General features: G+C 41.6%; 2 protein-coding genes across 4 annotated transcripts in view; both read right to left on the reverse strand.

Moving 5' to 3' along the window:
• Positions 1-27,244, reverse strand: part of LOC125408351 (zinc finger protein 441-like) — a 49,517-nt gene that overhangs the window by 10,990 nt on the left and 11,283 nt on the right. The gene's annotated exons all lie outside the window — the stretch shown is intronic.
• Positions 695-2,107, reverse strand: Pigy (phosphatidylinositol glycan anchor biosynthesis class Y). 3 transcript variants are annotated; one of them, XM_087905771.1, is made up of 2 exons: positions 1,837-2,107; positions 695-1,308 (listed from the first exon to the last, which is right to left on the reverse strand). In XM_087905771.1, exon 2 carries the CDS (start codon positions 1,045-1,047, stop codon positions 832-834), a length of 216 nt encoding a protein of 71 aa, XP_087761897.1. In that variant the 5' UTR covers positions 1,048-1,308; positions 1,837-2,107; the 3' UTR covers positions 695-831. The 3 variants fall into 3 exon arrangements, with proteins under 3 accessions (XP_087761897.1, XP_087761896.1, XP_048302564.1); XM_087905770.1 differs by having other exon boundaries at positions 1,747-2,107; XM_048446607.3 differs by having other exon boundaries at positions 1,712-2,107.

The raw sequence follows: 27,244 nt of genomic DNA on the forward strand, positions 1-27,244 counted from the left end.
TTATCGTCACACCGGCTCTCACACATTTTCCATCCAGCTCCTCTCAGTGGAGTCATTCATAACGTAAGACTTTACCATTGATCTTGAAACAAAATTCCAAATTATTATTTGTGACAGTCTCACTATGCAGCCATGGCTGGTCTGGAAATCATTCTGGAGATCAGGCTGCCTCAAACTCATGGAGATCCCCCTGTCTCTGCCTCCCAAGTTCTGGGATTAAAGGTGTGTGCCACCATGCTCAGCTTCCAAAGGACTAATATTTAAAAGAATGGGATTTTTTAAAAAATGGTCTTTAGGGGCTGGGTATCTGGGAGAGTGCTGGCTTAGCATGCACCACAGAAATGGATGTGGTGGTGCTTGCCCGTGATTTGGGCACTCTGGCGGTGGAAGCAGGAGGGCAGAAAGGTCAAGGTCATCTTCCCCACAGCTTGAGGTTAGTCTGAACTAAAAAAGAAGAGAAAGGAAATGAGATAGTCGTCTGGAGAGATGGCTCAGGGGTTAAGAGCACGTACTTGACTTGCGATCCTCACAGAGGACCCAAATTCAGCTCCCAGCACCCATGTAGGACGGCTCCAGGGAATCTGACACTCTTGTGGCCTCTTCGACCACCCACACGCACTTGCACATACCTACATCCGGACACGTAATTAAAAACAAGTCTTAAAAAGAAATAGTCTTCAATAGACTGGTGGTATCCTCTCCCTCAAGACATTTTATTGGAAGTGTTATTCGGCTACAGCACTGACATCAGAATCTGCAAACCTTGAGGGCAGAGCCCAGTCACCAAGAATCTCCTGCGCAGATTCCCCAGCCTGGGAGGGCGGGGCTGCACTAATTATGTCTGAAGAGCTTCAGCCCCATCCAGGTCCACAGGTGGAAGAATACGTACACGGGCACGGTGACTGGCAAGAGCAGGCTGTAGAAACACAGGCTGCTGGCGCTGGTGCAGCCCTGGGGGAAGCCCTCCTCCACAGAGGCGGAGTAGAACAGGCCTGCCAGGCTCACCAGCGGGATGAGGACAGTCAGGGTGGGCAGAGACGGGAACATCCTTCTCCCTTCTTAAAAGTCGGTTGCTTTCAAGGTTCTGCTCCTGTGCTGGCCTGCTCCTGTCTTATCCTCCCGTCGTCCCGACTCCTCATTCATCCAGGCAGGAGGCCACGCTTCCTGAGGACACACAAGGAACCCAGCGGCCCCAGCGCGGGCTCCTCAACCTTGTTCTGGCCCGATCCACCGACCCACCGTCACATGCAGCAGTTACCAGCGACCGCAGACATCACACACGTTCCCCGCAGAGCAAAGGATTCTTAACTGTATGAGAAAAACACCACCGAGTGACAAAATGAAGTGAAGAAGGGAGGGGAGAGCAAAGGAAGGGGTGCGGGGAAACAGTCAGCAACTCCAGTACTGAGCGGGTTAGAGACGAGAGAGGATTGCTGGACCTGCAGGCTGGCCTCAAACTTGTGGTCCTCCATCAGTGTCCCTAAGCCACCACGCCCAACCAGTAAACAAATCTTTTTAAAAGAGTGTCTTCAAAACCGGCCTGTGGTGAGCCAGGAATATCAGTACTGAGGAGGGGGCAGAAGAATGGCATTTCAAAACACCACAAGGTGTCATCTAGTCCTTTGGGAAGTAAGTCATCTGAAAAGTAGAATGAAGGGCGGGTGGCTGATCACGTTTTGTGAACTGGGGACGTGAAAGGAGACCTACAAACCCTGAGTCACTTCAGACGAAGGCAGACTTCAGCACCTGAGTGCTTCCCATAAGCCGAGGACCGGCTGGGGACCCGCACCGGAACCCGGAGATTCGTCACGAGCCGCCTGCCATCACTGCACTGACCGAAAAACAGCACCAGCTCTGGATCCACGGACGCGAATGGATACCGCGGTCCCGCTGCCACCTCTGGCCCGCGGAGGGAAGCGACGGCCAGGCGGACAGAGTCGAAGGGAGCCGGACAGAGCAGAGCCCAACAGAAGTAGGACAAGCCGAACCCAGTCAGGCCGAAAGGAACCAGTCAACCGAGAGGAACCGGAGGCGTCCGTGGCGCAGACGCCTAGCTGGCGAGAGGCGGCCAAAGCCCTGCCCCTGCTGGTTCCAACAGCTCGTCCGCCGGTCTCTCGGGACCTCCTGACCCTGAACTCACCGCTCGCGGGCCAGCAGGGTTCCCCGGGCGGGCGGCGCCTGGCCGTGCCCGTCACCGCTCCTCGGAGGCGGGGCACCCAAGGCCAGCGGCCCGGTCAAATCGCCTGCAGGGGGCGGAGCGAGAGGCCCAGATCCCGCGATGGAACGGACCCGCGCGTGTTCATTGGACAGCGCGCGACGTCTCCCGCGCTCAGGCTCCGCCCCCGTGGTCTTGGATGACGGGTAACACCAGAACCGCGATGAGAAGTGCTTGTTAGGCGGGTCCCGGGGCTCCCGTACGCCGTTCCCGTTGGAGGTAGGATAGGAGCATATTTGCCACAGAGTTTATTCATGGCTTTCCAGACCAGACAGTGGCGTCCTCATTCGGAAGCCTTCCCTACTTCTCTAATGGATAACTGGAAGCCGGAATCACTGAGCCTCTGAAGTAGAAGGGAAGAGTCTAATGGGTTGTTTTACACATGAATTTGTGAATTCAAAATAATGGTTTAGACCGGTGTGATGGCTCAGTGAGTATAGGCGCTTGCTGCCAAGCCTGACTACCTATTTTCTCACATTATCCTCTGACTTCCTTCCACACATTTACTGTGGCACTCCCGCGTGTACTCACGCAAAAAGTGTAAAATGAAGTTTAAAGAGAGAACGTGTCCAGGCGTGATGGTATACATCCCTAATCCCAGCACTCAGGGGGCAAAGACAAGAGGAGTTCAAAGCTAGCCTGATTTACACAACAAGATCTAGGTCATCCGGACAGTATACAAAACCCTTGCTGGCGGTTAGAGGGATTCGTGTTCACAAATGTTATCTGTCCATGTTGCCAGCCACTGCTTGCTCAGAGTGGAATCTCTGAGTCCAACGTACAGAGGAATGAGGCTGAGCTTGAATTCTTTTTGCTACTGTACAGTGGCCTCCACCCCTTCGCCTTCCTGCAAAAAAAAGATCAGAAAGTTTTTCCTCCCCGAAGTCCGTAGCAGGGTAGAGTCCGTGCAGTTTTTATTGGACCACAAGGTGGCAGAAGAGGGCCAAGAACAAAGCTGTCTTGTGGTCTGTACACAGTTGCATGCCTTAGCACCTGCACGCACACACACAAAATTAGATAATAAACGTTTTCTAATTAAATATTTTTAAAATGGAACAAAAATCAGGAGCCAGCAAGAGAGTTCAAATGGTCAAGGCACTCACTAAACAAGCCTGACTGCTCCAAGTTGTCCTCTGACTTCTGCATGGAGAGGAACACATACACATTAAATAAATAAATACACCTGAGTGGTTGGCAGATGTGGCTACCTTGGGCCCTGCGTGACTGGCTTTTCCTGTATGGATGCACTGCACACACATCTGCTCACCCTAGGAAGGGCCCCGCCTCAGACCAAATGGTGGTGGTCACCAGATGTGGTGAAGCAGTGAGTTCTGCTGGGGTTGCTTACAGGAATGTGGGTGGGGGCTCCTTACAGGCGTGGCAGTGACTCAAACAACTACATCACCAAAGCCTACTGGCGTGGAGCACGGTGGCCATCACTGCTTGACAAATCCTCATTGCAGACCTCCCTTCTCAGCACCTATGACCTTCATTTTCAATGGTTCTGAATATTAATGCCTTTCCCTTTGGGAAATTTTGTGCGGGCTTTGGTAAAGGGTGGAAATGTGTACAATGGTAGCTTCTCTGAACAAAATAATACTTTGGGAAAAAAAAAAATCCCTGCCACTATGAAACCAGGAAAGTTAGAGATCCCAAGGATGAAATGCCTGCAGTTCAGATCCAGAACCTAAACCCATTAAGGGCGGTTATCACCAAGTTTTTGGTCCCCAAATGAATTCATGGAGCCAGATTTCTGATGCTGATTATGTGAGGGTTTTCAATACAAACTCGAGTTTGGACTACACCTCCCCCACACCAACGCAGCTCAGCGGTGGGAGAAGTGCAGCAAACTTCCCTTCCGTAATCAGCTCATTATATGACTTAAGATGAAGCCCTTCCTTTAAAATGGAGTTTGCAAAGTCAGGTCCTCACAGGGCAGGAGTTAAATACGAGAACTCAGAATGGAGCAGTATAATGGGAGAAGAGTAAGACATCAGAACCTTCCCTTTGGGGAGTTATGAGGGAAACCGGCCCATTTAGTAATACTGTCTGCTCCCCAGAAGAAGTACTTTCCCCAAGGTCAGGAATTTGGGTGTGGGTGTCTACTGCCTGGGGATTTGAGGAAAGTTCCTGCCTGATAAGGTAGTCATTTTTCCTGTCTCTAGCAAGAGGGACTTGTGGGCCTTCCAGAACCCTTGACTGGTACCTATTGTCAAGGTCAATGCTGGCCAACTCACACACACACATCCCACATCTCCCACACCCCCTCTACCCCGCCACACCACCTCACCCCACCCCACACCCCAGGTCAGAGCCGCTTGTCTCCCGTTTGGTCCAGTGTGCAACTGTCGATAATAAAAGGCTTAATCCCAGCACTCCTGTAGCCTATGCCAACCTGGGTGTCACAAAATCTAGGAAGCTGGAGTGCATTGCATGGCCTGCGGGCAGCTCAACAGTTTGGAGAGTGTCCTTTCCAGGTGGCTCATGGCTCTCTGCTTCTTCCAGGCAGCTGGACTTGTCTGAGAATCTTCCTTGTAGCTTGGCTTGTCCGAGAGATGCAGTCATCACAGACACACACACACACACACACACACACACACACACACACACACACGTACACTGGCGGACGGAGGGGCATAGTGAATCTGGTCAGTTTTGGGGATATCCTGAAGCTCTTTTGAGTTGCTTTCTGCCTGTATTATGAGCCTTTCTGCAGGGTGGAATGTTTCATTCCAGAAGGGAACCGCTAAACAAGAGCAGTCAGTTCTGACCTCTTCTGAAAACATGGCTAATGGCGCTTGTTATCTTTCTCTTCCACTTTTCAAATTTTCTCCACTGGCTTGCGTTTGGATTCAGGCATTATGCTGGCCCCTGTCACCTGGCAGGATGAACCCAGGCAGTACCCTAGCCAGCCCAAGGTCCTATGGCTGCTGGGCCACTATGAAGCAGCAAAGGTCCCTTTAAGAGACAAACTCCAGCCACACTCCAGCTCCCTGATCCCGGTTGTCCTTCTGAAGAGGCAGACTGCTCCTTCCCCCTTCTTCCTCTTTCTCTCTATATTTCTCTTTCTCTATTCCCTCCCTCACGCCCTTTATCTCAATAAAACTCCCACATGCTCTGCCAGCATGGCATGCCTGTCCCTTACTCACCAAGGGCTCTCACCTGCTGTGTGGCCCCTTGGCCCACCAAGGTCTTCCTTATGCTGTTTTACAACAGCTTGTTCATTAGGTCTGTTTCCTTATATGCTTCATCAGAATACTTAGTTGCTTCTCAGCAGGTCCTTTTTCTTTGGTCTGAAAGTTGAGGGAGGCCAACTCACAGCTTTAGAGAAGCGCTGGTCTAGATTTCTTTGAGGCAAGTGCTAAAATTACAATTTAGAGGCAGGTACTAAGACCAGAAAACAGCTGAGAATCCAGAAGCTCCCAGAGGTATGCAAGATCCCTGGCTATGGCCTTCAAAAAATATTTTATGAGGTTGGAGAGATGGCTCAGACATTAAGAGCACTGGCTGTTCTTCCAAAGGATCAGAGTTCAAATCCTACATAGTGCCTCACAACCATCTGTGACTGCAATCCAAGGCCCTCTATTGCCCTCTTCTGGCCTCTCCAGGCACTGCACACACAGTACATAGACATGTGTAGGCAAATAACCATACACATAAATCTATACACATAAATCTATAATCGTATTTTATTACATTTATTTATTTGTGCGTGGACACACACACACTTGTGTGCCACACTGAGCATATAGAGTTCAGAGAACAATTTGTGGGTGTCGTTTCTCTCCTTTCTTCATGTGGGTCCTGGGAAGCAAATTTAGGTTGCTGAACCTGGAGTTCAAAGTATTACCTGGTGAAGACACTCAAAGAACTGGACCTGGAACTCCGTCCCCTGGCGTAGACCCAGATTAGCTTGTCGACCTCTCCCCCCGTCCCCAGCTCAGCCTTGTAGTCCAGTCCATGTCCAGTCCCAAGCCCCAGAAACACTTTTTACAAGGGGCCACGAGTGACCTACTAGGCTGGGACTTGGGTGGGAGCTGCCCGCTACCCTTCCTGTCTTCCATTATGCTGTCTGCAGACCTGCTCTTAACCCTGTGGCGGCCTGCCTGCAGGAGCTCCTCTTTCCTCTCCTTCCTGGGGACTCCACCTTTGGGTGTGAACACAATCCTCCCTAGCTCTTCTCAGGATCCCTCTCAGCATTTTCCTCCTAGGCATCACCATTCTTCTCTGCCACCCACCAATCTGCAGAAGCACTCACCACCAGTGACCCGGAGCCAAGGAAGACCAACACCAAGAAACATCTCAAACGTTGTAAGTCCAGATGCTTAGACCCCCCCCACACACACACACACAAAACATGAACAACCAAAGCGATCATGACTCCATCGGAATCCAGCACCTCTGCTACACTAGGGCCCGAGAAACACAACATAACTGAAGCACGAGACAAGGACTTCAGAATAGCAATTGTGAATATGATAAAGGGCCTCAAAGATGATAGAAGAAACCTAATGAAACCTGTGAAAACACAAGCAAGAGCCTCAGTGACCAGGCAGCAACAACTTCCCCCAACCAACCATGCTCTGCCACATCAGCGGCCACCGGAGCCACAGGCCTCACCTGCACCAATTGGCAGAAGAGGTGAGTGTCTGAGCTCCCAGCTGAACAGCCCTGCTCTCTAGGTCCTAGTTCCCACAGGGCACATCTCTTGCCCCTCCCCGACCCACTGCAGTGCCAGCTACTGAGTAGCAACATCCTCCCTGTACCAACCATCCCCTGCCATATCAGCAACCACAGGAGCCACAGGCCCCACCTGGACCATTGGAGGAAGAGACGGGTAGAGAGCAGTGTAGAACACACTCAACATCAAGAGCAATACGTCTCCACCAGAAACTAGTGGTCCTACAACAGCAAGACCTGAACATCCCAACACAGATGAAGCAGAAGAAAACAACCTTAAAAACATTATAACTCCCTCCCCTGCATGGATCAGACCCTATAAGCTACAAGGCCCACTCCACCCCCAAGCCCACCCATGCCCCACAACCTCAGAGGAACTCTGAGGCACAGGCTGCAACTACACAAAGCAAACCAAGAGAGTGGTCCAAAAGAGACCTCAGCGGCTCCCTGAGACACAGTGACTGCACAGAGTAGACTAAGAGCAGCTCCCTAAGACACAGGCAGCAACTGAAGGGAATGAACCAAGAGGCAAAGACACTGCTGACACCAATTAGAGGAAGAGTTAGGTAGGTACCAATGCAAAACTTCAACAACCTAAAAGGCAATATAGCAAAGCCAGAACCAAGTGGTCATGCAACAGGAAGACCTGATTATCTTAACCCAGAAGAAGCAGAAGAAAACGATCTTAAATATAACTTTATAAACATAATAGAGACCTTTAAAGAGGAAATAAAAAATTCTAAAGAAATGGAGGGAAAGACAGAAAATGAAAGTCAATAAATCTCTTAAAGAAACTCAAAAAAAAAAAAACAAGAAAAAACAATGAAACAGGTTAAGGAAACAGTTCAAGACTTGAACACTAAAATAGAGACAATGAAGAAAACACAAGCTGAGGGAATTCTGGAAATGGAAAATCTGGGTAAATGAACAGGAACTACAGATGCAAGCATAACTAACAGAATGCAAGAGACAGAAGAATCTCAAATGTTGAAGATACTATAGAGGAAATAGATTCATTGGTCAAAGAAAATGATAAATCCAACAAATTCTTAGCATAAAACATCCAAGAAATCTGGGACACCATGAGAAGAACAAACCTAGGAATAACAGGGATGAAAGAATGAGAAGAAGTACAACTCAAAGGCACAGGAAATATATTCAACAAAATCATACAGAAAACTTTCCTGAACTCTATCTTGGGCCTGAGCAGGATTGAGACAACAAATTCCAAAGGAGTGGGACTGAACCAACTATCTAGGATGGAGTGGGCCTGAGGAAGTAAGCTCCACTAGAGCAGAAGCCGGGAGCCAATCCAGTCCCGGGACACTGGCCAACCAGGATTGAACTAGTGACCTAGTCCAGAGACAGTGAACTCCACCAGAACAGGTACAGAGGAGAAATTGCTGAGAAAGTGAGCCAGAGCCATAGACGTCTGAGGGTCCGGACATGAATCTGGAACCTTCAAGGGAGTAGACCTAAGCCAGAACCCCTGTAGGTCTGTGGGAGTGAGTCTAGGACCTCCCAGGAAGTAGACCTGAGCCAGGACCTCTGCCAGTCTGGGAATGAATTGAGGACCTCCGAGAGAGTAGGCAGGAACCAGAGAACTCTGCAGGGCCAGGCATGAGTCTGGGACCCCAGTAGGCCTGAGCCAGGTCCTCTGCAGTTCTGGGCGCACCCGAGCCTGGGAACTCCCAGGTAGTAAACTGGAGCCAGAAACCTTTGCAGAATCAACTCTAAGTCAGGGACTTCTGCAGGAGGGGATCCAGACCAGGATTTACAGAAACAAGTCAAAGCCAGTACCTGGGCCAAAGTAGGTTTGAGATCACAAACTCCAAGGGAGAAGGGCAAAGCACAGGAACACTGAGCTATCTCCAGGAACACGGACTAACCAAGGGGGTAGCTAGAACTGCGGCACTGACTGTACCACGAAGAACAACCATCTGAGCTTTGGATTCACTGGCACCTAGAAGATTATTCAAGAGAATTTCAGACAGCCCCAACCACACCCATTAGAAGAGAAGATGAGTAGAAAAGGTAAGAACGCAAACAACAACACAAGGAGCAACACAACACCAGTAAAACCTAAAGACCCTACAACAAGACCTGAACAGCCAAATAGAGGTGAAGCAGAAGAAAATGAGCTGAAAATAACTTCAAAAGAATGTTGGAAACTCTTAAAAAGAAATGAGAAATTCCCTTAAAGAAATGGAGAAAAAGACAAACAAAAAATTGGAAGACATCAGAAAATCCCTAAAAGAAAGCCAAGAAAAAATAAACCAATATATGAAAGAAATTATTCAAGACTTGAAAGCCGAATTAGAGACAATAAAGAAAACACAATCCAGGGGAATTATATAAACAGAAATCATGAGAAAATGATCAGAAACCACAAATGCAAGAATGAATAGCAGAATATAAGAGATGGAAGAGAGAATCTAAAGTGTTGAAGATACAATAAAGGAAATAGACCCAACAGTCAAAGAAAAACATTAAATCTAACAAAAGCTTAACACAAAATATCCAGGAAATATGGGACACAATGAAAAGGCAAAATCTAAGAAAAATAGATATAGGAGAAGAAGCTAACTCAATAGCACAGAAAATATATTGAACAAAATCATAGAAGAAAACTTTCCCTACCTAAAGAAAGACATGCCTATGAAGATACAAGAAGCTTACAGAACACCAAATACTCTGGATCAAAAAAAAAGTCCTCTTGCCACATAATAATGAAAACACTAAACAAACAGAGTAAAGAAGAATATTAAGAGCTGCAAAGGAAAAAGGCCAAGTAACATATGAAGGTAGACCTATCAGAATTACACCTGACTTCTCATTGGAGACAATGAAATCCAAAAGATCTTGGTCAAGCATTATGCAGAATTAAGACACCACGAATGCCAGCCCAGACTACAATACCCAGCAAAACTATTGATCACCATAGAAGGACAAAACAAGATATTCCATAACAAATCTAGATTTCTCCAATACCTAGCTACAAACCTAGCCCTACACAAAATGCTAGAAGGAAAACTGCAAACCCAAGAAAGATGGCTACACCAACAAAAACACAATCGATGGTCTCATAGCAGCAAATCCCCAAAAAAGGAAAAACACACAAGTTAACATCATCAATGATGAAAACTAAATTAACAGGAGATAGCAATCACTGGTCATTAACTTCCCTTAATGTAAATGGACTCAACTCATCTATAAAAAAGCACAGGCTAACAGATTGGATACGAAAATAGAATCCATCCTTCTTCTGTATACAAGAAACACATCTCAACCTCAAAGACAGACATCGACTCAGAGTAAAGGGTTGGGAAAAATATACCAGTCAAATGGACCTAAGAAACAAGCAGGTGTAGCTATTCTAATATCTAGCAAAATAGACTTCAAGCTAAAAATCAGTGAAAGAGACAAAGAAGGTCATTTCATATTAGTCACAGGAAAAATCCATCAAGAGGAAATCTCAATACTGGACATCTATGCCCCAAATACAAGGGCACCCTCATATGTCAAAGAAACACTTCTAAAGCTTAAATCATACATTAAACCTACACAATAATAATGGGAGACTTTAACACTCCCCTCTCACCATAGGACAGGTCAATCAGACAAAAAATGAACAGAGAAGTAAGAGAACTAACAGATGTTATGACTCAAATGGACTTAACAAAATATAAGAATATTCCATCCAAACAAAAAAGAATATATTCTTCTCAGCACCACATGGAACCTTCTCAAAAACTGACCACATACTCAGTAACAAAGCAAACCTCAACAAATACAAAAAAAAAATGGAATAACCCAATGTACCTGATTAGATCACCATGGTTTAAAACTAGAAGTCAACAGCAGTACTAATTCCAGAAAACTCACAAACACATGGAAAGTAAACAATTCTCACCTGAATCATCAATGGGTCAAGGAAGAAATGAAGGGGGAAGTTAAAGACTTCCTAAAATTCAATGAAAATGACCACACAACATACCCAAATATGGGACACAATGAAGGCAATATTAACAGGCAAGTTCATAGCACTAAACACCTACATAAAGAAGCTGGAAAAATCCCACACTAGTGAATTAACAGAACATTTTGAAAACTTTAGAACAAAAAGAAGCAAACTCACCTAAGAGATCTAGATGTCAGGAAAGAATCAAATTGAGAGCTGAAATCAACAAAATAGAAACAAAGAAAACAATAGAAAGAATAAATAAGACAAAGAATTGGTTCTTTGAGAAAATCAACAAAATAGACAAACCTTTATTCAAACTAACCAAAAGGCAGGAAGAGAATATCCAAATTAAGAAAATCATAAATGAAAAGGGGGAAATAACAACAGACACAGAGGAAATACAGAGAATCATCAGGTCATATTTCAAAAACATGTACTCCACAAAATTTGAAAACTTAAAGGAAATGGACAACTTTCTGGATAAATATTACTCACCAAAATTAAATCAAGACCAGATAAACAAACTAAACAGACCTATAACTGCTGAAGAAATAGAAACAGTCATCAAAGTCTCCCAACCAAAAAAAGCCCAGGATCAGATGGTTTCAGCTCAGAATTTGACAAGACTTTCAAAGAAAAACTAATACCAATACTCCTTAAATTATTCCACGCAACAGAAACAGAAGGAACATTGCCAAAATCTTTTTGTGAGGCTACAATTATCCTGATACCCAAACCACAGAAAGACATTACTAAGAAAGAGAATTACAGACCAATCTCACTCATGAACATTGATGAAAAAATACTAAACAAAATACTGGTAAATCGAATCCAAGAACACATCAGAACCATCATCCACCATGATAAAGTCGACTTCATCCCACAGATGGAGGGATGGCTCAATATACAAAAATTCGTCAACGTAATCCACCATATGAACAAGCTGGAAAATGAAAACCACATGATTATCTCATTAGATGCCAAAAAAGCTTTTGACAAAATACAACATCCCTTCATGATAAAGGTCTTAGAGCAGGGATACAAGGAACTTACCTAAACATAATAAAGACAATATACAGCAAGCCAACAGCCAACATCAAACTAAATGGAGAGAAACTCCCAGTGATTCCACTGAAATCAGGAACAAGACAAGGTTGTCCACACTCCCCATACCTATTCAATATAGTTCTTGAGGTCCTAGCTAGAGCAATAAGACACCAAAGGGAGATCAAGGGGATACAAATTGGCAAGAAAGAAGTCAAACTATCACTGTTTGCTGATGATATGATAGTTTACATAAATAATCCCAAAAATTCTACCAAGGAACTTCTACAACTCATAAACACTTTCAGTAATGTAGCAAGATACAAGAGTAACAACAACAACAAAAAAAGACCTCAGTAGTCCTCCTGTACACAGATGATAAAAGGGCTGGGAAAGTAATGAGAGAATCAACACCCTTCACAATAGCCACAAATAGCATATAATATCTCAGAGTAATTCTAACCAAACAAGTGGAAGCCTTGTATGACAAGAACTTTCAACCTTTGACGAAAGAAACTGAAGAAGACAACAGAAAGTGGAATGATCTCCCATGCTCTTGAGTAGGCAGAATTAACATAGTAAAAATGACAATAATACCAAAATCAATCTACAGATTCATCGCAATGCCCAGCAAAATCCCAGCAAAATTCTTCACAGACCTCGAAGAACAGTACTCAACTTCATATAGAAAAGCAAAAAAAAAAACCCAGGATAGCCAAAACAATCTTATACAATAAAAGAGCTTCTGGAGGCATCACAATCCCTGACTTCAAACTCCACTACAGAGCTACAGTACTGAAAACAACCTGGTATTCACATAAGAACAGACAGGAGGACCAAGGAACTGAAAAGAAGACCTGGATATCAATCCACACATCTTCAAACACCTGATTTTTGATAAAGAAGCAAAAAATATCAAATGGAAGAAAGAAAGCATATTTTAAAAGTGGTGCTGGCATAACTGGATATCAACATGTAGAAAATAAAAATAGACCCATATCTATCACCATGCACAAAACTCAAGTCCAAATGGATCAAAGACTTCAACATAAAGCCAGCCACAATGAACCTCATAAAAGAGAAAGTAGAAAGTACACTTGAACACATTGGCACAGGAGATCACTACCTAAATATAACTACAGCAGCACAGATACTGGGAGAAACGATTAATAAATGGGACCTCCTGAAACTGTAAAGCTTCTGTAAAGCAAGGACATGGTCAACAAGACAAAATGACAGCCTACAGAATGGGAAAAGATCTTCACTAACCCCACAACAGACAGAGGCCTGATCTCTAAAATATACAAAGAACTCACAAAATTGGTCATCAAATAACCACATAATCCAAGAAAAAAAAACCTAAGAACACATAATCCAATAAGAAAAATGGAGTACAGACCTAAAAAGAGAACTCTCAACAGGGAAAACTAAAATGGCTGAAAGACACTTAAGGAAATGTTCAACATCCTTAGCCATCAGAGAAATGCAAATCAAAACAACTCTGAGATTCCATCTTATATCTGTAAGAATGGCCAAGATCAAAAACACTGATGAAAACTTATGCTGGAGAGGCTGTGCGGAAAAGGGAACACTTCTGCATTGCTGGTGGGAATGTAAGCTGGTACTGCCCCTTTGGATGCCGATGTGGCAATTTATCAGAAAATTAGGAAACAGCCTTCCTCAAGACCCCGTAATACTACTTTGGGTATATATCCAAAGGATACTCAATCGTGTCACAAGGACACGTGCTCAATTGTGTTCATAGTAGCTTTGTTTGTCATAGCCAGAAGCTGGAAACAACCTCAATGCCCCTCGACCAAAGAATGGATAAGAAGAATGTGGTACCTTTACACAATGGAGTACTACACAGCAGAAAAAATAACAATAGCTTGAATTTTGTAGGAAAATGGATGGAGCTAGAAAACATTATTTTGAGTGAGGTAACCCAGACACAGAAAGACAATCATCACATGTACTCACTCATAGGTGGCTTTTAAACATAAAGCAAAGAAAACCAGCTTACCAACCACAATCCCAGAGAACTTAGACAACAATGAAGACCCTAAGAGAGACTTACACAGATCTACTCTACATGGGAAGTAGTAAAAGACAAGATCTCCTGAGTAAATTTGGAACATTGGTACCTTGGGGGAGGGTTGAAAGGGGAGGGATTAGGCAGGGAGGGGAGCAGAAAAAAAATGTAGAGCTCAATAAAAATTAATAAAGAAAACTTTCTTAACCTAAAGAAGGAAATGTCTATGAATATACAAGAAGCTTACAGAACACCAAATAGATTGGACAAAAAAAGTCCCCTAACCATATAATAATCAAAACACAAAACATACAGAATATGAAAGAATATTAAGAGATGCAAAGTAAAAACGGCTAAGTAACATATAAAGGCAGACCTATCAGAATTATACCTGACTTTTCAGTGGAAACAATAACAGCCAGAAGGCCCTGGGCAGATGTTTTGCCGACACTAAGAGACCACAGATGCCAGCACAGACTACTATACCCAGCAAAACTTTCAAATACCATAGATGGAGAAAACAAGATATTCCATGACAAAACCTGATTTAAACAATACCTATTCACAGATCCAGCCCTACAGAAAGTACTAGAAGGAAAACTCTAACCCAAGGAAGGTAGTTGCACCCAAGAAAACACAAGCAATAAATAACCTCACACGAGCAAATTCCAAAGAAGGGAAACACACACACACTACCACCACCATCAGCAAAAACAATGATAACAGGAATTAACAATCACTGGTCATTAATATTTATTAATATCAATGACTCAATTTACCAATTTAAAAATAGGGACTAACAGAATTCATGTGAAAACGGGACCCATCCTTCTGTTCCATACAAGAAACACACATCAACCTCAAAGACAGACATTACCTCAGAGTAAAGGAATGGGAAAAGATTTTCTAATCAAATGGACCTAAGAAAGAAGTTGTTATAGTTATCCCAATACCTAACAAAATAGACTTTAAACTAAAATTAATCAAAAGAGATAGAGGACATTTCATATTTATTCCTGGAAAAAATCATCAAGATGAAGTTTCAATTATGAACATCTATGTTCCAAATACAAGGGTACCCACATTTGTAAAAGAAACATTACTAAAGATTAAATCACACATCTAACCCCACACACTAATAGTGGGAGACTTCAACACCCCACTCTCACCACTGGACAGGTCTACCAGACAGAAACTTAACAGAGAAATAAGGAAACTAACAGATGCCATGACTCAAATGGACTTAACAGACATCTACGGAACATTCCACCCAATCACAAAAGAGTATAACTTCTTCTCAGCACCTCTTGAAACCTTCTCTAAAATCGACCACATACTTGGTAACAAAGCAAACTTCAATAGATACAGAAAAAATTGAAGTAACCCCTTGTATCTTATCAGATAGCCATGGCTTAAAGTTAGAATTCAGCAACAACACTAACTGCAGAAAACCTATAAACTATGGAAACTGAACAATGCCCAAATGAATCACCACTGGGTCAAGGAAGAAATAAAGAAACAAATTAAAGACTTCCTAGAATTCAATGAAAATGACAGCACAACATACCCAAACCTATGTAATACATTAAAGCAGTGCTAAGAGGAAAGTTCATAGCACTAAGTGCCTACATAGAGAACATGGAGAAATCTCACACTAGCAATTTAACAACATACCTGAAAACTCTAGAGCAAAAAGAAGCAAACTCACTCAGAAGGAGTAGATGACAGGAAATAATCAGATTGAGGGCTGAAATCAATAAAATAGAAAAAGAGAACAATATAAAGAATCAATGAAACAAGGAATTGGTTCTTCGAGAAAATCAACAAGATAGATAAATCCTTATCCAAACTAAACTTATCCAAAAAAGGCAGAAAGAGCCTATCCAAGTTAACAAAATCAGAAATGAAGTGGGGGCATAACAACATACAATGGGGAAATACAGAGAGCCATTAGGTCATACAACAAAAACCTGTACTCCACAAAGTTGGAAAATGTAAAAGAAATGGACAATTTTCTGGATAGGTACCACATACCAAAATTAAATCAGGACCAGATAAATAATTTAAATAGATTTATAACACCTAAGAAAATAGAAGAATCATCAAAAGTCTCCTAATCAAAAAAAAAAAAAAGCCTAGGGCCAGATGGCAGATGGTTTCAGTGCAGAATTCTACCAGAATTTCAAAGAAGAGCTAATACCAATACTCCTTATTTCACACAATAGAAACAGAAGGAACATTGCCAAACTCTTTATGAGGCTATAGTTACCCTGATACCAAAACCACATAAAGGCACTACTAATCATGAATATTGGTGCTAAAATACTTAATAAAATACTGGCAAACAGAATCAAAGAACATGTCAAAAAAAAACCCATTCACCATGTTCAAATAGGCTTTATCCCAGAGATGCAGGGATGGTTCACCATACAAAAATCTGTAATGTAATTCACCATATATAAACAAACAAAGAAAAAAATCACAATATCATCTCATTAGATGCTGAAAAGCTTTCAACAAAATCCAACACCCCTTCATGATAAAGGTCTTGAAGAAATTAGGGATACAAGGAACATACCTGAACATAATTGAAGACAATATACAGCAAGCCGACAACCAACATCAAGTCAAATGGAGAGAAACTCAAAGCAATTCCACTAAAATTAGGAAAAAGACAAGGCTGGACACTCCATATTCAATATAGTATGAGTATTCTACCTAGAGCAATAAGACAACAAAAGAGGATAAAAATTGGAAAGGAAGAAGTCAAACTTTCACTGTTTGCAGATGATATGATAGTATAAACAAGTGACCCCAAAAATTCACCAGGGAACTCCTACAGCTGAGAAACACCTTCAGTCATGTGGCAGGATACGAGATCAACTCAAAAAATCAGTAGCCCTCATATGAACAAATGATAAATGGACTGAGAAAGACATCAGAGAAACATCACCCTTTGCAATAGCCATAATTAGTATAAAATATCTTGAGGTAACGATAGCCAAACAAGTGAAAGACCTGTATGACAAGAACTTTAAGTCTTTTTGTTTTGTTTTGTTATTTTTTGTTTGTTTGTTTTTCAAGACAGGGCTTCTCTATATAACAATCCTGGCTGTTCTGCAACTAGCTCTTGTAGACCAAGTTGGCCTCTAACTCACAGAGACATGCCTGCCTCTGCCTGCTGAGTGCTGGGATTAAAGGTGTGCGCCACCACTACCTGAAGAGAACTTTAAGTCTTTGAAGAAAGAAATTGAAGATATCAGGAAATAGAAAGATCTCCCATGTTCTTGGATAGATAGGGTCAACATAATAACAATAGAAATCTTACCAGAAATAATCTACAGATTCAGTGCTATCTCCATAAAAAATCCCAGCACAGTTCTTCACAGACCTCCAAAGAAGAATACTCAACTTCATATGGAAAAGAAAAAAAAACAAGATAACCAAAACAATCTGTACAATGAAGGAACTCCAGAGACATCACTTTCCTTGACTTCAAGCTCCACTCTAGAACTATAGTAATAAAAACAGTTGGTATTGGCATAAAAACAAACACATGTATCAGTGGAATCAAACTGAAGACCCTGACATTAATCCACACACTTATGAACACCTGATTTTTGACAAAGAAACCAAAATTGTACATTGGAAAAAATAAAGCATCTTCAACAAATGGTGCTGGAAAAAAACTGGATGTCAACATGTAGAAGAATGCAAATATACCGATATCTATCATCATGCCCAAACTCAAGTCCAAATGGATCAAAGACTTCAAAATAAATCCAATTATATTGAACCTAATAGAAGAGAAAGTAGGTAATAGCCTTGAATGCATTGGCATAATGTATCAGCATAGGAGACCACTTGTTAAATATAACACCAGTAGCACAGACACTGAGAGCAACAATTAATAAGTGGAGCCTCCTGAAATTGAGAAGCATCTGTATGGCAAATAACATTGATGTGGGAATTCCTTTCTGCAGGCTGTGAATATGTTCTATTACCATTGGTTAATGAAGAAGTTACTTTTGCCTATGGAAGGGTAAATTAAAGCCAGGTAGGAAATCCAAACAGAAGGAGGGCGGAGTCAGAGATATGCCATGTAGCTGCCTAAGGAGAAAGACAGCAGAAGATGCCAGAACCTTACCAGTAAGCTACAGCCTCATGGCAATACATAGATTAATAGAAATGGGTTAATTTAAAATATAAGAGCTACTAGGAATGTGCCTGGACCATTGGTCAAACAGAGTTGTAATTAGTATAGTTTCTGAGTGATTATTTGGGTCTGGATGGCCATGAAACAAATGTGGAGTCTCCATTTACAGAACACAGTCAATAAGAAAAAACAGCAGGCTACAGAATGGGAAAAGGTCTTCATAAACCCCACATCTGATACAAGGCTGACCTCCAAAATATATAAAGAACACACACAAAGAAATGAACATCAAGACCTAGGACAGAGAGGGCCTGGAAAAACAAGCTCCACTAGGAGCGGAAGCCAGGAACAAAGCCAGTCCTGGGAGTCAACCCAATTGTGGGTCACTGGCAGACCAGGATTGAGCCAACAACCTGATTCAGAGTCTGTGATCTCCACCTGAATTGGAGTGGGACTGAACCAGATACCTAGGACAGAGAGAGAACAGGCTCCACCAGGAGCAGAAGCCAGGAGCAAATCCAGGACATGGGCAGATCAGGATTGAACCCGCAACCAGATCCAGAATCAATAATCTTCACCAGAACAAGTACAGGGGAATAACCACTGAGCTAGTGAGCCAGAGCCAGAGACTGCTGAGGGTCCAGACATGAATCTGGGACTTTCAAGGGAGTAGACCTAATCCAACACCCCAGTGGATCTGGGCATGAGTCAAGAACCTCCCAGGAACTAGGACTGAGTCAGGACCTCTGCCAGTCTGGGTATGAGTAAACCTGGGACCTCTGAGGGAATAGACAAAAACCAGGCAAGGCCAGGCATGAGTCTGGGGCCTCAGAGAGAGTAGGCCTGAGCCAGGACCTCTGTGAGTTTGGGCATTAGTCTGGGACATCAAAAAGAATAGGCAGAAATCTGGAACCTCTGCAGATCTGAGCGTGAGTCTGGGACCTCTGAGAAAGTAAGCAAGTACTCTGCGGACCGGGCACACCCAAACCTTGGACCTACAAGGCAATAAACTGGAACCAAAAACCTTTCCAGGTCCAACTCCAACCCAGAGACTTCTGCAGGAGGGAATCCAGATCAGGATTTACAGATATAGGTCAAAGCCAGTAACCTAAACCAAAGTTGCCCTGAGGCAGGAACTCCACCTTGGGCGACAAATTCCACAGGTGTGGGACTGAAACGGCCACTGAGGACAGAGAGGGCCTGAGGAAACAAGCTCTACCAGGAGCAGAAGCCAGGAGCAAATCCAGTCCTGGATACCAACCCAGATCCAGAACAAGGCAGACCAGTATGGAACCAATGACCAGATCCAGAGTCAGCGATCTCCACCAGAACAGGTCCAACTCCAAGCCAGGGACTTCTGTAGAAGGGGATCCAGACCAGGATTTACAAAAACAGATAGACCCAGCAACCTAGGCTAAAGTAGGCCTGAGACAGCAAACTCCAAAGGAGCAGAGCAAAGTACAAGAGCACTAAGCTATCTCCAGGAACAGGAGTAACCAATGGGGTAACTAGAACTGTGACACTGACTATACCACAAGGAACAACCATCTGAGCTTTGGATTCACTGGCACATAGACGATTATTCAACTGAATTTCAGACATCCCCAACCACACCTATTAGAGGAAAAGATGAGTAGCAAAGGTAAGATTACACGCTACACCACAAAGAGCAACACAACACCAGTAAAACCTAAAGACCCTCTAACAGCAAGACCTGAACAACCAAATATGGATAAACCAGAAGAAAATGACCTAAAAAAATAACTTCAAGAGAAGGAATGAAATTCTTAAAGATGAAATGAGAAACTCCATTAAAAAAAATCGAGGAAAGGACAAACAAAAAATTGGAATGTATCAACAAATCACTCAAAGAAAACCAAGAAAAAGAAATCAAACATATAAAAGAAATTATCCAGGACTTGAAAACTGAAATAGAAACAGTAAAGAAAACACAGGCTGAAGGAATTATAAAAACAGAAATTATGAGAAAAAGATCAGAAACCAAAAATGCAAGAATGAACAGCAGAATACAAAAAAAAAAATGGAAGAGAGAATCTCAAGCGCTGAAGACACAGTAGAGGAAATAGACCCATCAGGTAAAGAAAACATTAAATCTAACAAAAGCTTAACACAAAATATCCAGGAAATATGGGATACCATGAAGAGGCAAAATCTTAGAATGATAGGTATAGAAGAAGGAGAAGTTCAACTCAAAGGTATAGAAAATTTATTTAACAGAATCATAGAAGAAAACTTTCCCTACCTAAAGAAAGATATGCCTATTAAGATACAAGAAGCTTACAGAACACCAAATAGACTGGATCAAAAAAAAGTCCTCTTGCCACATAATAATCAACACACTAGACAAAAGAGTAAAGAAAGAATATTAAGAGCTGCAAAGGAAAAAGGCCAAGTAACATATGAAGGTAGACCTATCAGAATTACACCTGACTTCTCATTGGAGACAATGAAAGCCAAAAGGTCATGGTCAAGCATTAAGCAGACATTAAGACATTAAGACACCATGCCCAGACAACTATACCCAGCAAAACTGTCAATCACCATAGAAGGACAAAACAAGATATTCCATAACAAATCTAGATTTTACCAATACCTAGCCACAAACCCAGCCCTACACAAAATACTAGAAGGAAAACTACAAACCCAAGGAAGATGGCTGCACCAACAAAAACACACACAATTGATGATCTTATTACAGCACGTCTTAAAGTAGAAAAAAATGCACAAATTAAGATCATCAACAATGAAAACTAAATTAACAGGAGATAGCAATCACTGATCATTAATATTCCTTAATGTAAATGGACTCATCTATAAAAAAGCACAGGCTAACAGATTGGATATAAAAACAGAATCCATCTTTCTTCTGCATACAAGAAACACATCTCAACCTCAAAGACAGACATCGACTCAGAGTAAAGGGTTGGGAAAAATATACCAATCAAATGAACCTAAGAAACAAGCGGGTGTAGCTATTCTAATATCTAGCAAAATAGACTTCAAGCTAAAAATCAGTGAAAGAGACAAAGAAGGTTGTTTCATATTAGTCACAGGAAAAATCCATCAAGAGGAAATCTCAATACTGAACATCTATGCCCCAAATACAAGGGCACCCTCATATGTCAAAGAAACACTTCTAAAGCTTAAATCATACATTAAACCTACACAATAATAATGGGAGACTTTAACACTCCCCTCTCACCATAGGACAGGTCAATCAGACAAAAAATGAACAGAGACATAAGAGAATTAACAGATATTATTACTCAAATGGACTTAACAGACATCTATAGAATATTCCATCCAAATATATCTTCTTCTCAGCACCTCATGGAACCTTCTCAAAAATTGACCACATACTCAGTAACAAAACAAACCTCAACAAATACAAAAAAATTGGAATAATCCAATGTGCCTAATCAGATCATCATGGTTTAAAACTAGAAGTCAACAGCAATACTAATTCCAGAAAACCCACAAACACATGGAAAGTAAACAATTCTCACCTGAATCATCAATGGAACAAGGAAGAAATGAAGGGAGAAGTTTAAAACTTCATAAAGTTCAATGAAAATGACCACACAACATACCCAAATATGGGACACAATGAAGGCAATGTTAACAGGCAAGTTCATAGCACCAAACGCCTACATGAAGAAGCTGGAAAGATCCCACACTAGTGAATTAACAGAATAATTGAAAACTTTAGAACAAAAAGAAGCAAACTCACCTAAGAGATCTAGATGTCAGGAAAGAATCAAATTGAGAGCTGAAATCAACAAAATAGAAATAAAGAAAATGATACAAAGAATCAATGAGACAAAGAGTTGGTTCTTCAAGAAAATCAACAACAAAGACAAACCTTTATCCAAATTAACCAAAAGACAGAAAGAGAATATCCAAATTAAGAAAATCAGAAATGAAAAGGGAGACATAACAACAGACACAGAGGAAACACAGAGCATCATCAGGTCATATTTCAAAAACGTACTCCACAAAATTTGAAAACTTAAAGGAAATGGACAACTTTCTGAATAAATACCACTCACCAAAATTAAATCAAGACCAGATAAACAAATTAAACAGACCTATAACTGCTGAAGAAATAGAAATAGTCATCAAAAGTTTCCCAAGCAAAAAAGCCCAGGACCAGATTGTTTCAGCTCAGAATTTGACAAGACTTTCAAAGAAAAACTAATACCAATACTCCTTAAATTATTCCACGCAATTGAAACAGAAGGAACATTGCCAAACTCTTTTATGAGGCTACAATTACCCTGATACCCAAACCACAGAAAGACAATACTAAGAAAAAGAATTACAGACCAAACTCACTCATGAACATTGATGCAAAAATACTGGTGTGGGAGAATTGTCTGTATTCTGTCAATCATATTTTAATAAAACGTTGATTGGCCAGGCAGGCAGTATAGACGGGAAAGCCAGACAGGAAGTAGGGGTGGAGCAAAGAGACTGGGAGTATTCTGGGACACAGGAAGCTCTCTCTCCACTCCTGCACAGACCACTGAAGAGGCAGCATGTAACATGCCCAGCTGAGAAAGGTACGGAGCCATTATGGCTAACATAGATGAGAATAATTGGTTAATATAAGTTATAAGAGTTAACAAGAAGCCTGACCTAATGGGCCAATCAGTTTATAATCTTATGGAGTCTTGTGCGTGATTTTCTTTAGGACTTGCTGGCTGTGAAGTACCAGGTGGGACAGATACCCCAACAAGCCGGCCCCTGTCATGTTACAAAATACTAAATAAGATACTGGCAAATTGAATCCAAGAACACATCAGAACCATCATCCACCATGATAAAGTCGACTTCATCCCACAGATGGAGGGATGGCTCAACATACAAAAATTCGTCAATGTAATCCACCATATAAACAAGCTGAAAAATAAAAATCACATGATTATCTCATTAGATGCCTAAAAAGCTTTTGACAAAATCCAACATCCCTTCATGATAAAGGTCTTGGAGAGAGCAGGGATACAAGGAACTTACCTAAACATAATAAAGACAATATACAGCAAGCCAACAGCCAAATCAAACTAAATGGAGAGAAACTCCCAGCGATTCCACTGAAATCAGGAACAAGACAAGGTTGTCCACACTCCCCATACCTATTCAATATAGTTCTTGAGGTCCTAGCTAGAGCAATAAGACACCAAAGGGAGATCAAGGGGATACAAATTGGCAAGAAAGAAGTCAAACTATCACTGTTTGCTGATGATATGATAGTTTACATAAGTGATTCCAAAAATTCTACCAAGGAACTTCTACAACTCATAAACACTTTCAGTAATGTAGCAGGATACAAGATTAACTAAAAAAAAATCAGTAGTGTTCCTGTACACAGATGATAAAAGGGCAGGGGAAAGAAATCAGAAAATCAACATTCTTCACAATAGCCACAAAGAGCTAAAATATCTCAGAGTAACCCTAACCAAACAAGTGGAAGAGTTGTATAAAAAGAACTTTAAATCTTTGAAGAAAGAAATTGAAGAAGACACCAGAAAGTGGAAAGATATCCCATGCTCTTGGATAGGTAGAATTAATATAGTAAAAATGGCAATCTTACTGAAAGCAATCTACAGATTCAATGCAATGCCCAGCAAAATTCTTCACAGACTCGAAGAACAGTACTCAACTTCATATTGAAAAGCAAAAAATCCAGGATAGCCAAAACAATCTTGTACAATAAAAGAACTTCTGGAGGCATCACAATCACTGACTTCAAACTCTACTACAGAGCTACAGTATTGAAAACAGCCTGGTATTCACATAAGAACAGACGGGAGGACCAAGGAACCGAATAGAAGACCTAGATATCAATCCACACATCTTCAAACACCTGATCTTTGATAAAGAAGCAAAAAATATCAAATGGAAAAAAGAAAGAATATTTAACAAATGGTGCTGGCATAACTGGATATCAACATGTAGAAAAATGAAAATAGACCCATATCTATCGCCATGCACAAAATTCAAGTCTAAATGGATCAGCACCCTCAACATAAAGCCAGACACACTGAACCTTATAGAAGAGAAAGTGGGAAGTACACTTGAATGCACTGAAGGAGACCACTTCCTAAATATAACTCCAGCAGCACAGACACTGAGAAAAACAATTAATAAATGGGACCTCCTGAGACTAAAAAGCTTCTGTAAAGCAAATGACACTGTCAACAAGACAAAACAACAGCCTACAGAATGGGAAAAGATCTTTACTAACCCCCACATTAGACAGAGGTCTGATCTCCAAAATATACAAAGAACTCAAGAAATCGAACACCAAAAAATCACATTATCCAATAAAAAATGGAGTACAGACCTAAATAGAGAACTCTCAACAGAGAAAATTAAAATGGCTGAAAGACATTTAGAAAATGTTCAACAGAGAAATGCAAATGAAAACAACTCTGAGATTCCATCTTATATCTGTAAGAATGGCCAAGATCAAAAACACTGATGACAACTTATGCTGGAGAGGTTGTGGGGAAAGGGAACACTTCTGCATTGCTGGTGGGAATGCAAGCTGGTACAGCCCCTTTGGATTTCAGTGTGGCTATTCATCAGAAAATTAGGAAACAACCTTCCTCAAGACCCAGTAATATCACTTTTGGGTATATATCCAAAGGATACTCAATCATGCCACAAGGACATGTGCTCAACTGTGTTCATAGCAGTATTGTTTGTCATAGGCAGAACCTAGAAATAGCCTCAATGCCCCTCGACCAAAGAATGGGTAAGGAGAATGTGGTATATTTACACAATGGAGTACTACACAGCAAATAATAATAATAATAATAATAATAATAATAATAATAACATCTTGAATTTTGTAGGAAAATTAATGGAGCTAACATTATTTTGAGTGAGGTAATTCAGACACAGAATGTCAATTATCACATGTACTCACTCAAAGGTGGTTTTTAAACGTAAAGCAAAGAAAGCCAGCCTACAAACCACAACCCCAGAGAACTTAGACAACAATGAGAACACTAAGAGAGACTTACATAGATCTAATCTACATGGGAAGTAGAAAGTAGAAAAAGACAAGATCTCCTGAGTAAATTGGGAGCATGGGGACCTTAGGGGAGAATTGAAGGGAGGAGGAGAGAGGCAGGGAGGGGAGCAAAGAAAAATGTAGAGCTCAATAAATATCAATAAAAAATGGACATCAAAATACCAAATAATCTAATTTTAAAATGTGGTATAGATCTAAACAGAGAATTCTCTACAGAATAAAAATAGCTGAAAGACATTTAAGAAATTGCTCAACATCAAATCAAAATGACACTAAGATACCTTCTTAAACATGTTAGAATAACTAAAATGACTAAGATTAAAAAAAACACTGATGACTGTTTATTTTGGAGAGGATGTGGAATAAGGGGAATATTCCTCCATTGCTGGTGAGAGTGCAAACTTATGCAGCCACTTTGGACGTTGGTGTGGTGGTTTCTCAGAAAATTGGGAATCAATCTACCTCAAGACCCAGAAATACCACTATTGGGCATATACCCAAAAGATGTTCAATTATACCACAAGAACACTTGCTCAACTATGTTCATAGTAGCATTATTCATAATAACCAGAACCTGGAACCAACCGAGCTGCCCCTTAACCAAAGAATAGACAAAGAAAATATGGTACATTACACAGAGAAATATTACTCAGCTGGTAAAAACATTGACATCATGAAATTTGTAGTCAAATGAATGGAACTAGAAAAGTATCATCTGAGTGTGGTACCCCAGAGCCAGAAAGCCAAACACTATATGTACTCACTCATAAGGGGATATTAGGATAACCAGGCTACAATTCACAACCCCGGAGAAGCTAGTTAAAAAGGAGGACCCTAAGAGGGACAAACATGAAGGGCCCCAGGAATGATAAATAGTTATGATCTCCTGGGTAAACTGTGAAGCGATGTAGAAAGGGGAGGGGGTAGGGAGGGGAACATGAGGGATCAAAATGGTCAAGTGGAGATAGGACAGAGAGGGAGAGCAATGAAAGAGATATCTTGATAGAGGGAGCCATTGTGGAGTTATGCAGAAATCTGGTGCTAGAGAAATTCACAGGAGTCCCCAAGGATGACCCCAGCTAAAACTCCTAGCAATAGAGAAGAGGGTGTCCCAGTAATCAGATTAGTAAGTACCAAAACTGTCATCATAGAACCTACATCCAGTAACTGATGAAAGCAGATGCAGTGATCCACAGCCAAGCACTGGGTTGACCTCCTGGAGTTCAGTTGAAGAGAAGGTAGGAGGAAACTTATGAGCAAGACAAGGTCAAGATCATGATGGGGAAAACCACAGAGACAGCTGATCTGAGCTTGTGGGAGCTCATGAACTCTGAACTGGGGGAACCTGCATGGGACTGAACTAGGCCCTCTGAATGTGGATGACAGTCGTGTGGCCTGATCTGTTGGGGGTTCCTTTGGCAGTGGGATCAGAACTTATCGCTGGTGGCTGAACTGGCTTTTTGAAGCCCATTTCCTATGCTGGGATACTTTTCTCCACCTTGATGCAGGGCGGTAAGGGGAGGAGGGACTTGATCCACCTCAACTTGGTATACCAGACTTTGTCAACTCCCCAAGGGCATTGAATTTGTAAAAGAAACATTACTAAAGTTTATATAACACATCAAGTGTGACTGATAGTGGGAGACTTCAACACACCACTCTCACCAAAAGACAGGTCATCCAGCCAAAAACTAAACAGAGAAATACTGATGCTAACATGTAACAAACCAAATGGACCTAACAGATATATACAGAAAGTTTTACCCAAACACAAAAAAAAATACACCTTCTTCTCAGCTCCTCACAGAACTTTCTCCAAAACTGACCGCATACTCAGTCACAAAATAAGTCTCAAAAGCTACAAGAAAATTGAAATGACCCTGTATCCATTCAGATCACCATGGATTAAAGATGGATTTCAATATCAACTTCTGTTATTGAAACAAAAGCAACAAAAAGTTTACAAACTCATGGAAACAGAACAACACTCTGCTCAATGAAAATTTGGTCAAGACAGAAATAAAAATGAAATTAAAGACTTTCTAGAATTCAGTGAAAATGAATACACAACATACCCAAATTTATGGGGC

This window comes from Myodes glareolus, chromosome 4 (genome assembly GCF_982192425.1).
Source record: "Myodes glareolus chromosome 4, mMyoGla1.1, whole genome shotgun sequence".
Taxonomy (NCBI): domain Eukaryota; kingdom Metazoa; phylum Chordata; class Mammalia; order Rodentia; family Cricetidae; genus Myodes; species Myodes glareolus.

Excerpts from the sequence above, each read along its gene's own strand:
- Pigy (XM_087905771.1), bottom strand. The coding sequence starts at position 1,047 with ATGTTCCCGTCTCTGCCCACCCTGACTGTCCTCATCCCGCTGGTGAGC.